This window comes from Poromitra crassiceps, assembly GCF_964638095.1.
Source record: "Poromitra crassiceps genome assembly, chromosome: 16".
In the NCBI taxonomy this organism is placed as follows: Eukaryota; Metazoa; Chordata; class Actinopteri; order Beryciformes; family Melamphaidae; genus Poromitra; species Poromitra crassiceps.
Genome location: NC_139645.1, coordinates 11,890,752 through 11,903,784, shown reverse-complemented (window position 1 = coordinate 11,903,784; position 13,033 = coordinate 11,890,752). Strand labels below are relative to the sequence as shown.

The 13,033-nt window shown below is 45.8% G+C and overlaps 1 protein-coding gene across 1 annotated transcript in view; it reads left to right on the top strand.

Annotated features, from left to right (window-relative positions):
* Window positions 1-13,033, top strand: part of crtc3 (CREB regulated transcription coactivator 3) — a 59,223-nt gene that overhangs the window by 24,645 nt on the left and 21,545 nt on the right. Inside the window, exons 5-8 of the mRNA XM_083652969.1 lie at window positions 617-679; window positions 3,628-3,731; window positions 12,180-12,230; window positions 12,374-12,459. Of these exons, the coding sequence (XP_083509095.1) occupies window positions 617-679; window positions 3,628-3,731; window positions 12,180-12,230; window positions 12,374-12,459 (304 nt within the window). The remainder of the gene's footprint in view (window positions 1-616; window positions 680-3,627; window positions 3,732-12,179; window positions 12,231-12,373; window positions 12,460-13,033) is intronic.

Sequence of the window (13,033 nt, the reverse complement as noted above, 5' to 3'; positions counted from 1 at the left end):
AGTCACTGTCTGTTCCTGCTCCATTGTTTCAGGTGTTGACAATGACTCTTCACATCGGTTGTTTACGCTGCTGCTTCTTCTCTTCCCGGCTAACCTTTCCCTGGAGAGCTGCTTGTGTTGCAGCCAGTTGTATCTCCTTGTTAGATATGGGAGAACAGCTTGTAACTCCCCAGCTACACATTTCTAAACCTGGCTTGAAATTCTCAGAGGGCCCCTCATGCAGACGTCCTTGTTGGCACTGGTTTTTATCTTTCTTTGGCTTCATTTCATCCCTCTGTTTTGTCTCTGTTGTTTTCCCTGTGTTTCTGTCTTTCCTCCCCCCCCCTCCCCCCTCAAATATGCAAGGGTTTATGTGGGTTCATATGGGTTTATGGTACTGTATATATGGGTTTATAAGGTTTTATATGGGTTTATGGTACTGTATATGGGTTTATAAGGTTTTATATGCAAGACTATTTTCCAGGTTCATTCTTCTTTCCCCCTTGATTCTGACCCATATGTTTCTTCATCTTTGAAATCTTCAGGGCAGGAGTGTCCTGTCCTCAACCAGGTGGCGCTCAGCGGCCGTCACCCACTAAACGTGTCTGTCGTGCTTTTCTTCTGTCTCTCTTTGAAGGGAACAGCAGCCGTGGACTGAGGAAAAACGCCCTGGGTTTAGATTAATATCACAACTCAACAGGTGACCTACGACCCCTCTCTCTCTCTCTCTCTGACCTACGATCCCTCTCTCTGTCAATCCCTCGCCTTCAATCTCTTAGCCTTATCCCTCTTGCTTGTCGCTCTGTCTTCTCCACGTCCTCACTCTCACACAGACCAACCATTCTGTTCATCATCTTTTTGCAGTCTCTCTCCTGCTATAGATCATTTTGTGGTTTCTATCCTTTGTCAAGTTCTGTGAATCATCCCTTTTATTTGTAACATCTTAATAATCCTTGAATTTCTTCCTCTTGAGGCGTTGAGATACAGGGTCACAGTCTGAGCTCCAGACTACGGTTGATCACTGTAGTTTCCAGCTCACCTGTCCAGCTCGGTATTTCCGAAACACTAATAATCAGTAGATCTTCTTCTCACTAACCCAGCTTTAGGCCACGGCATTTCCTCCGCAGCTAACATCAAGGCTCCCGATTCACGTCTTGATTCATCTTCTTTCTTTCAATCTGTTTTATGTATATCTTTCTCCATGTGCCGTATGTATAAAGTGTTAAACTGATTATATTTCTGTGAATTGGTCATCTAAACTTAAAGCGGGTCCGGCTTGTGCTGACAATGGGCAGTGTTATGAGGCCAACACACAGAGAGGAATTTGCATCCCCAAATTTAAAAAATGTTCAAGCGTCGCAGACGTATCTGCCTTGTTTTGAAAATCAGTTTGAAAACGGCAACAGTGCATCGAAAAAATACATTGAAGGCATTTTGACAACCATTTCCTTTTCAACCATTTTAGATGAGCAGTGTAAGGAGGCTGCAGCAAGTCAAAATGATATAACTGCTCTGTGCATAACGCATTTTATAAATATAATTTAAATCCTTAAAAGTACCCATATGAAATTCGGAACACAATAGCGTAATCAAAAGTGCGATTGGATGTAATGCTAACTGTTGTGGTAGCCACGGAGCTAGGTGGTGATCATGATGTTTGTCTTTGTTGTTATCTTTAATGTATATATTTTGAGTAGTGTACATTGAGTAGTAAATATTTTGCCGAAGCATGTGCTGTAGTAACTCCAGACATTGTAATATGAGATCTCATTATAATTTCATTATGAAGTTAGTTGTAAATGTAATTTATCTAGGTTATGTCATTAGTCCAGCATTTTATTACGTCATGATCATGTTTTACAATCGCATAGTTTTTATTTGGGTTTTATTACATTATGCATAGTTATCATAATGATTAATGGGCCGGAATTAGATTGACGGTAGGGGTGTGCCACCTTAGGCACCTCACGATTCGATTCGATTACGATTAAGGGTGCTACGATTCGATTATTAAACGATTACGATTAATCACGATTTTCGATGCATCTTTTTCACCAAACAGGATTTTTTTTAAGCAAGGTATATTTGTCAGTATCCATTAATTAAAGTAAACAAACAAATGTACCTCCATTATCTTCAGTTGCGACTGAAGTCCACGCATCACATGTTACAGCCACCCTGCATGCTTTCTTCAGTGATTCCAGTTTCCAGTACTTCGGTTTTGGTCTCGTTTTACAGTTAAGGAACTGCTTTCCGGGCGAAATACCGTATTTTTTGCAAATAAAGCAAAAAAAAAAATGCAAAAAAAAAAAAAAAAATTCAATTTTTTTGCAAATCGATAATCGAACATTGTGAATCGATTTTAATCGTCACGTGACTAATCGCGATGCATCGATTATACGATTAATCGGCACACCCCTAATTGACGGTATTAAATTGAGTATGTTGCATTATTACATCAGTTGCCGCATAGTCTCTCCAGACCACCAAACGGTTCTTAAAATATACACTAAACTTAGAAAATGTGAAAATAGCTGAGCTTGGAGAACTGTAAAATGGTACTGAAAATATTATACAACCCACTGTGAGTGTTTATGTTGACATCTTTTCTTTTTCTATCCACATTCTGTGGGACTTAGTTGGTGGGGAAAATAGTTGTTTCTATTCTACTGCATGGGTGAGACCTGAATGTGTAGTAGTCCTTGTAGTACTAGTGTGTACAATGTGTGTACTACACACATTGTACACACTAGTACTACACTAGTACTACAAGGTACACTAGTACTCCCTTGTAGTACTAGTGTGTACAATGTGTGTACTACACACATTGTACACACTAGTACTACAAGGGAAGTAGGGAGAAATTGAAGCTTAATCGAGAGCATTAGAGAAAGCCCTCAGCTGGAGTGAAGTGTGTGTGTGTGTGTGTGTGTGTGTGTGTGTGTGTGTGTGTGTGTGTGTGTGAGAGGTGTAAGCGTACAAACTCACAGTTCATAATGCAGCTTTGTTTGTATGCAGCCAAGGACGAATTGACTTATTCAAAATAAACGTTAAAAAGGATCTTATCTCGCTGTGAATTGAAATTCGACCCTGACAGAGAGTTTGCCGTTGAAAATCCATTAAAGAGAAGAACATTATTTTGGTACATCAGTGATTCAAATGCACTCTTGTGTGCAAGTGGCAAAATTCTGCATAGAATGCACGTTTGTCAAATTAATCTCAGTGACTACTGTGTAAACTGCCTTTTAATAAGATATTTGATCTTTTGCTGCTCATGCCATTTTGATAATAGTTTCATATGTATTGCATCTCAGTAGGTGTTTTTTTTTTTTTTTTTTTTTTAACCTCTAATTGTTATTTTTTAGGGGGTGACAACAGAATAAAGTGGGCCTGTTTGATTATGATTTAATCTGTCAGCCAAAAGCTGTGATTGTTGCTCAGACTCGTAAACCTTTAGCCCAAAACGCGAGTCTTGTGAGGTTGTATATCTGTAAGGTGGGTTTCAGCCTGCAGATGGAATGAGCGCAGCCCTGCTGTGTGGAGGCAGAGCGGAAACACCCAGAATGACTCACTGACCTGCCAGCCCCGAGGAGTCCTCTGCCTCTGTCCAAGGTGCTGTAACGCTCTCCTCCTCCTCCTCCCCCGCAGAACCAACTCCGACTCGGCTCTTCACGTCAGCGCCATGAACCCAAACCCCCAGGACCCGTTTGGCATGAACCAGCAGATGGGCCGGTGTCCCCCGCAGCGTAATGGTGAGAGTGAAACACACACAACACCCACAGAAGCCCTGGGACGTAACTCTGCATTCACAGCACCAGATCCCACAGAGGAGCTCTCTTTAACGATGCTGCGGTGTGCTGCAGTGCCTCAGCTACCCCACATGACACGTGCGTCATTTGACTTATAAACGGCCCATTGAAATCTATTGCATCGACTTTGAGCCATTCAAATAGCAGCATTCTGGTGTCTTTTCTCTATTAAATAGACCCGGGGTGGCCAAACTGCTTTGGTTGTGGGCCGCATACAGAAAAATATAAGCAGTCGCGGGCCAAACAATATTAAGCGCGGCAGTTTTCGCGGCAAAAACATTGGACCAGAAAACCCTTGTGCCATCAAGAATTTAATTTCTACCTAAATAAATATATGACACATAGTTTATTGATGTGCTCACCTACTACATTGGGTATTTCTGTATGTTTTCAAAATTTATTTTCCTGTGCCAACAGGTTAAGACAGAGATAATTTAACATAACATTAGTATTAAACATTCATTCAGTTTTTTTTTTTTTTTTTCTTTTTTTTATAAATAGACCAGGTCAGGGTACTACCATTTTGAATGGTTTTAAATTAAAAAAACGAAATGGGAGGAATCCGTTTTTCCGGGGGCAGGAGAACCAACCAGCCTTCAGAGACTCACTTGAACCTACTTAAGAAGATCCACTTGAGTATGAAGAAGACACCTCCTCTAATGCTAACTCAGTGCACTGGTCTTTGTACTGTAGCTACAGGCTGGTGAGAGGAGAGCAGAACTCGTAGCAGCATAGAACAGACACATGATTTAAAGGTGATGGCTGGATCAGTCACATACACTAGATAGGGTGCTTCTACACCGGGTCCAAGGCTTGGTCATCATGCTAGTTTATGGTGTTTGTGTTTCTCTCCCTTGGGTCATTCATTAACAGAGAACACAGTCCATCCAGCCAACTCCTGTCAGACCCACAGCTACATCTAACTGACATTACTCACATCTATCATCAGTTCTACATCTATTGCTTTAGAATCTACCTTTTATACCTATTTATTTGAAGTCTTATTGCAACATACACATTTTTGACCCAGAAGCTTTCCCCGTAAGAAAAGGTTGTAGAAGGGAGGCACGGGACGAGGGCACCCCCGGTGGCTCACCTGGTAGAGTGCGTAGCATTGAGGCTTGGTTCTTCCTGCAGCGACCCAGGTTCGAATCCAACCTGTGGTCATTTGCTGCATGTCCTGCCCTCACTGTCCCTGCTTTCCTGCATGTCCTCCCCTCACTGTCCCTGCTTTCCTGCATGTCCTGCCCTCACTGTCCCTGCTTTCCTGCATGTCCTCCCCTCGCTGTCCCTGCTTTCCTGCATGTCCTCCCCTCACTGTCCCTGCTTTCCTGCATGTCCTGCCCTCACTGTCCCTGCTTTCCTGCATGTCCTCCCCTCGCTGTCCCTGCTTTCCTGCATGTCCTGCCCTCACTGTCCCTGCTTTCCTGCATGTCCTGCCCTCACTGTCCCTGCTTTCCTGCATGTCCTCCCCTCACTGCCCCTGCTTTCCTGCATGTCCTCCCCTCGCTGTCCCTGCTTTCCTGCATGTCCTCCCCTCACTGTCCCTGCTTTCCTGCATGTCCTCCCCTCGCTGTCCCTGCTTTCCTGCATGTCCTCCCCTCGCTGTCCCTGCTTTCCTGCATGTCCTCCCCTCGCTGTCCCTGCTTTCCTGCATGTCCTCCCCTCACTGTCCCTGCTTTCCTGCATGTCCTCCCCTCACTGTCCCTGCTTTCCTGCATGTCCTCCCCTCACTGTCCCTGCTTTCCTGCATGTCCTCCCCTCGCTGTCCCTGCTTTCCTGCATGTCCTCCCCTCACTGTCCCTGCTTTCCTGCATGTCCTCCCCTCACTGTCCCTGCTTTCCTGTCTAGAAACTGTCCTATCAAATAAAGGCTAAAATGACACAAAAAAAATCTCTTCATCCGCTCTTTGTCCCTCTCTTTCGCACATTTTACCGACTTAGTTTATTTTCCTGTTTTGGGGTTCAGTCCAGTGTGTCTGTGTTTGGGGTTCAGTCCAGTGTGTCTGTGTTTTGGGGTTCAGTCCAGTGTGTCTGTGTTTTGGGGTTCAGTCCAGTGTGTCTGTGTTTTGGGGTTCAGTCCAGTGTGTCTGTGTTTTGGGGGTTCAGTCCAGTGTGTCTGTGTTTTGGGGGTTCAGTCCAGTGTGTCTGTGTTTTGGGGGTTCAGTCCAGTGTGTCTGTGTTTTGGGCGTTCAGTCCAGTGTGTCTGTGTTTTGGGGTTCAGTCCAGTGTGTCTGTTTTGGGGGTTCAGTCCAGTGTGTCTGTGTTTTGGGGGTTCAGTCCAGTGTGTATGTGTTTTGGGGTTCAGTCCAGTGTGTCTGTGTTTTGGGGTTCAGTCCAGTGTGTCTGTGTTTTGGGCGTTCAGTCCAGTGTGTCTGTGTTTTGGGGGTTCAGTCCAGTGTGTCTGTGTTTTGGGGTTCAGTCCAGTGTGTCTGTGTTTTGGGGTTCAGTCCAGTGTGTATGTGTTTTGGGGGTTCAGTCCAGTGTGTCTGTGTTTTGGGGGTTCAGTCCAGTGTGTCTGTGTTTTGGGGTTCAGTCCAGTGTGTCTGTGTTTTGGGGGTTCAGTCCAGTGTGTCTGTGTTTTGGGGGTTCAGTCCAGTGTGTCTGTGTTTGGGGTTCAGTCCAGTGTGTCTGTGTTTTGGGGGTTCAGTCCAGTGTGTCTGTGTTTTGGGGTTCAGTCCAGTGTGTCTGTGTTTTGGGGGTTCAGTCCAGTGTGTCTGTGTTTTGGGGGTTCAGTCCAGTGTGTCTGTGTTTTGGGGGTTCAGTCCAGTGTGTCTGTGTTTTGGGGTTCAGTCCAGTGTGTCTGTGTTTTGGGGGTTCAGTCCAGTGTGTCTGTGTTTTGGGGGTTCAGTCCAGTGTGTCTGTGTTTTGGGGTTCAGTCCAGTGTGTCTGTGTTTTGGGGGTTCAGTCCAGTGTGTATGTGTTTTGGGGTTCAGTCCAGTGTGTCTGTGTTTTGGGGGTTCAGTCCAGTGTGTCTGTGTTTTGGGGTTCAGTCCAGTGTGTCTGTGTTTTGGGGGTTCAGTCCAGTGTGTATGTGTTTTGGGGTTCAGTCCAGTGTGTCTGTGTTTTGGGGGTTCAGTCCAGTGTGTATGTGTTTTGGGGTTCAGTCCAGTGTGTCTGTGTTTTGGGGTTCAGTCCAGTGTGTCTGTGTTTTGGGGTTCAGTCCAGTGTGTCTGTGTTTTGGGGGTTCAGTCCAGTGTGTATGTGCCTGTGGGGTGTTTTGGTGGTTCAGTCCAGTGTGGTTGTGTGGTGTTTTGGTGGTTCAGTCCAGTGTGTCTGTGTTTGGGGCTTCAGTCCAGTGTCTGTTTGGGGGTTCAGTCCAGTGTGTCTGTGTTTGGGGGTTCAGTCCAGTGTGTCTGTGTTTGGGGGTTCAGTCCAGTGTGTCTTTTTGGGGGTTCAGTCCAGTGTGTCTTTTGGGGGGTTCAGTGCAGTGTGTTTGTGGGGTGTTTTGGGGGTTCACTGCAGTGCGTCTGTGGGGTGTTTTGGGGGTTCAGTGCAGTGTGTCTGTGGGGTGTTTTGGGGGTTCAGTCCAGTGTGTCTGTGAGGTGTTTTGGAGGTTCAGTGCAGTGTGTCTGTGGGGTGTTTTGGGGGTACAGTAGTGCAGTGTGTCTGGGGGTTCAGTGCAGTGTGTCTGTGGGGTGTCTTGGGGGTACAGTGCAGTCTGTCTGGGGGTTCAGTGCAGTGTGTCTGTGGGGTGTCTTGGGGGTACAGTTCAGTCTGTCTGGGGGTTCAGTGCAGTGTGTCTGTGGGGTGGTGGGGGTGGTGATCTCAGAGCTGATGAGGCGTGGTGGAGTGGATGAGGGCAGTGCTCCTCCAGTGGATTACTACCTGCTTTGTTTAGCCAACAAGTAGAAACAGGATATTGGCTTAAGATCCGGGCCAAGCATGAGTTTCAAATACAAACAGAATCCAGGCAGTGTGGATATATGTCTCAGGGCTCTGTGTCAGTGTGGATATATGGCTCAGGGCTCTCTGTGTCAGTGTGGATATATGTCTCAGGGCTCTGTGTGTCAGTGTGGATATAATATATGGCTCAGGGCTCTCTGTGTCAGTGTGGATATAATATATGGCTCAGGGCTCTCTGTGTCAGTGTGGATATATGTCTCAGGGCTCTGTGTGTCAGTGTGGATATAATATATGGCTCAGGGCTCTCTGTGTCAGTGTGAATATAATATATGTCTCAGGGCTCTCTGTGTCAGTGTGGATATATGTCTCAGGGCTCTCTGTGTCAGTGTGGATATAATATATGTCTCAGGGCTCTGTGTCAGTGTGGATATATGTCTCAGGGCTCTCTGTGTCAGTGGATATAATATATGGCTCAGGGCTCTCTGTGTCAGTGTGGATATAATATATGTCTCAGGGCTCTCTGTGTCAGTGTGGATATAATATATGGCTCAGGGCTCTCTGTGTCAGTGTGGATATAATATATGTCTCAGGGCTCTGTGTGTCAGTGTGGATATAATATATGTCTCAGGGCTCTGTGTGTCAGTGTGGATATAATATATGGCTCAGGGCTCTCTGTGTCAGTGTGGATATATGTCTCAGGGCTCTCTGTGTCAGTGTGGATATATGGCTCTGTGTGTCAGTGTGGATATATGGCTCTCTGTGTCAGTGTGGATATAATATATGTCTCAGGGCTCTGTGTCAGTGTGGATATAATATATGGCTCAGGGCTCTCTGTGTCAGTGTGGATATAATATATAGCTCAGGGCTCTCTGTGTCAGTGTGGATATAATATATGTCTCAGGGCTCTGTGTCAGTGTGGATATAATATATGGCTCAGGGCTCTCTGTGTCAGTGTGGATATAATATATAGCTCAGGGCTCTCTGTGTCAGTGTGGATATAATATATGTCTCAGGGCTCTGTGTCAGTGTGGATATAATATATGGCTCAGGGCTCTCTGTGTCAGTGTGGATATAATATATAGCTCAGGGCTCTCTGTGTCAGTGTGGATATAATATATGTCTCGGGGTTCTCTGTGTCAGTGTGGATATATGGCTCAGGGCTCTGTGTCAGTGTGGATATATGTCTCAGGGCTCTGTGTGTCAGTGTGGATATATGTCTCAGGGCTCTCTGTCAGTGTGGATATAATATATGTCTCAGGGCTCTGTGTCAGTGTGGATATAATATATGTCTCAGGGCTCTCTGTGTCAGTGTGGATATAATATATGGCTCAGGGCTCTCTGTGTCAGTGTGGATATAATATATAGCTCAGGGCTCTCTGTGTCAGTGTGGATATATGTCTCAGGGCTCTGTGTGTCAGTGTGGATATATGGCTCAGGGCTCTCTGTGTCAGTGTGGATATATGTCTCAGGGCTCTCTGTGTCAGTGTGGATATATGTCTCAGGGCTCTGTGTGTCAGTGTGGATATATGGCTCAGGGCTCTCTGTGTCAGTGTGGATATATGTCTCAGGGCTCTCTGTGTCAGTGTGGATATAATATATGGCTCAGGGCTCTGTGTGTCAGTGTGGATATAATATATGTCTCAGGGCTCTGTGTGTCAGTGTGGATATAATATATGGCTCAGGGCTCTCTGTGTCAGTGTGGATATAATATATGTCTCAGGGCTCTCTGTGTCAGTGTGGATATAATATATAGCTCAGGGCTCTCTGTGTCAGTGTGGATATAATATATAGCTCAGGGCTCTCTGTGTCAGTGTGGATATATGGCTCAGGGCTCTGTGTGTCAGTGTGGATATATGGCTCAGGGCTCTCTGTGTCAGTGTGGATATATGGCTCAGGGCTCTGTGTGTCAGTGTGGATATATGGCTCAGGGCTCTGTGTGTCAGTGTGGATATATGGCTCAGGGCTCTCTGTGTCAGTGTGGATATATGGCTCAGGGCTCTCTGTGTCAGTGTGGATATATAGCTCAGGGCTCTCTGTGTCAGTGTGGATATATAGCTCAGGGCTCTCTGTGTCAGTGTGGATATATGGCTCAGGGCTCTCTGTGTCAGTGTGGATATAATATATGTCTCAGGGCTCTCTGTGTCAGTGTGGATATAATATATAGCTCAGGGCTCTCTGTGTCAGTGTGGATATAATATATGTCTCAGGGCTCTGTGTCAGTGTGGATATAATATATAGCTCAGGGCTCTCTGTGTCAGTGTGGATATAATATATAGCTCAGGGCTCTCTGTGTCAGTGTGGATATAATATATGTCTCAGGGCTCTGTGTCAGTGTGGATATAATATATAGCTCAGGCCAGGGCTCTCTGTGTCAGTGTGGATATAATATATAGCTCAGGGCTCTCTGTGTCAGTGTGGATATAATATATGTCTCAGGGCTCTGTGTCAGTGTGGATATAATATATAGCTCAGGGCTCTCTGTGTCAGTGTGGATATATGGCTAAGGGCTCTGTGTGTCAGTGTGGATATATGTCTCAGGGCTCTCTGTGTCAGTGTGGTTATATGGCTCAGGGCTCTCTGTGTCAGTGTGGTTATATGTCTCAGGGCTCTCTGTGTCTGCTGTCTTCTCATTGGCTCACCTTAAAGCCAGTTGGAAGTAGAGGTGTGATGCTTCTTAAAATAGCTGATATCAGAAATTTCAATGTTTTTGATGACTCCTCCTCCCTATTATCCACATGTGGTAGAAAACCCTGCAGAGAGCCTCAGTCAGTGCCGAGTCAGTGAAAATAGCTTCAGTGCAGTCAGTGCCAAGTTGCCAGCAGACCTGGGAACAGGCTGTTAAGCCCCAGCAGACCTGGGAACAGGCTGTTAAGCCCCAGCAGACCTGGGAACAGGCTGTTAAGCCCCAGCAGACCTGGGAACAGGCTGTTAAGCCCCAGACACACCGTGACGACTGCATCTCCTCACGTCGCCTGTGTGTGTCGGGGCCAAAAAGATGCACTTTAACACACTGCAAAGACTATAGCCGACAGTCATCTAGCACGTACGTTCTGCACCTGTGTGAGACCTAGAACTGTGGCTATACAGTATAAACCAGATTCCTTTCAAAAAGTGAAACTTTCATAGTTTATAGATTCATTACACACAAAGTGAAATATTTCTAGCCTTTATTTGTTTTCATTTTTCATAATTTTGGCCTACAGCTCCAGAAACCCCCCAAAACAGTATTTCAAGAAATTATTATAGTGTGAAGAAAATCAGCAGTTACTTCTCAGTTATGACTGACTCCAGCCTCAGTCCACTCCCTCTGAATCTCCGCCAAATTTTTGAATCGTCTTTGCTTGACAGCCCACTGAAGACCACGGTCTTCCATGGTACTTCCATGATATTCTAATTTTTTGGAAAGGATCTGTATATACTGTATATATTCAGTGTTTCCCCTAGACTTTTTTTCAGGCCTGGAGGGACTTCAAAACCAAAACCGACCACAGGGGGGACCCTCGCTGGCGACCGAAATTTTGGCCGTTTGAAGTCAGATTTGGATAATATTAACATTAATTAGGATGAGACTGTGATGTCATTGATGTCACAGGCCTGTGCAATTGTAGGGGAAACGCATATATATATATATATATATATATATATATATATATATATATATATATATATATATATATATATATACATAGATATGCATTGTAAATTCATGTTAAGAGCGCGCTGTAACTGATCCAGCCAGGGACACCGGCCAGCCATTTTCCGTCCCACTTGTCCCGGTTTCCGTCCCAGTTGCGCCTCTGTGAGTAGCCAGTGACTAGACACCTTTGATGGGAAATGAAATGATGGCGGAGTGTTGTATCGCCTCATTGTGCCGTCCCCTCCCAGCAGCCTGAAAGCTGCCTCTCTCAACTGAATGGGCCACTGAGAAAATGAGAGCACGGGGGGAAGGAGAAGGGGATGGCTGGGTGAACGATCAAAGGCGAATCGAAGAGAACGCTCAAGTCCGAGAGGACGAGGAGACTTGAAGGAGACTTTGGGGACAAATAAAAACAAATATTTTGCTAATACGCAACAGAGTGCACAGGAAGTGTTATTGCTAAAACAGAAACGTTAAAAGAGTAGACAAAAGAAGTAAGAACGAGGGAAAGACAAAGACGTGTGTATCTGGCATCGGGCCTACCAGTGTTGGAAGGAGAGAAAGAGGTTCTTTGTGGCCCGGGGAAAACAATGGCCGCCTTTATTCTTCTTATTTGAGTCTGTGAATCCCCACCCCACTTCTCTCTCTCTCTCCCCGGTTTCTGTGACTGCGGTCCCTAATAGCACGATGCCAGATGCCCAGCTGTTGTGTTGATGAAACGCTACACTAATTGCAGTGTGGATCCTACAGGGCCCGTTCCTGTTGCGCGGGGGCTGATTATTGTGCCAGAAATGCTGGCTTAATTCAAACAGCTGGTTAATTTTAAATCTGTCTTTGTGCCGCCCCCCCCCCCCCCCCCCTCCATCTTTCTTCCTCCGTCTCTTCCTTTTCTTTTCTGTTTCTGTGGAGGCTGGTGTGCAGCCAGCGTGAACGAGGCAGAGGTGGACGGCTCCGGAGACAGTGAGTTTTGCAACCTTCCTTCGGTGACGTTCGATCACGCTAGATCAAACCCGAACTCGTTTCTCTCCACGCTCGTCCGTGTGGAGGGAGGTAGGTAGGGTGACCTGTTGACCTTTGACCCCTTGTCTTCTCTCTCTCTGCAGTCTTCAGCTTCCCCGGCCTGGCTAACGAGGAGAGTCTAATAGGTGTCAGCAAGCCTCTGCCCAAGCAGCTGTGGGAGGCCAAGAAGGTGAGACTTTGGAGACACCGAGTTGGCTTTGCCGACCAATGACACCGATGCTTTCTGCGTAGCCGGACGTGCGCAAGCTCCATATGAAAGCAGACGTGTCGTCCGCGTCTGTTTCTATTTTGAAGCAAGAATCGGGCTTAAAGGATAAGACCGATGTTTTTTTTTAAGCATTGCAATACGGTCGACAAATCCTATGAAAATAACAAAATCAGCACTGATTTTGTTTTGCCAACGAGCCTCGTCCATGCCCAATGAAGCCACGTCCCAGCAGCCGTAGAACCATTGAATTACAAAAGAAACTGATTCAAAGCAGGTCGCAGAGCCATGCCGTAGCTCTGGGCAGCATCGTGTGTCGTCATGGCGATGCACCGGGCAAACCCACTGTTTCCTCAAACAACTTAATAAGCCGCCTGTAAACACTTTGCACTCTCTAGTAGTTCCGTCTGTAGCACAGAAAATAGTCCCCGGCGTAATGAAGGATGTGTTACCATTTGAATTTGATTTTCATGCTAACAGTTAGCGAATTTTTAAATTGGAAACTTATGTCTTTGTGAGCTCTATTTCTACGTTTTTA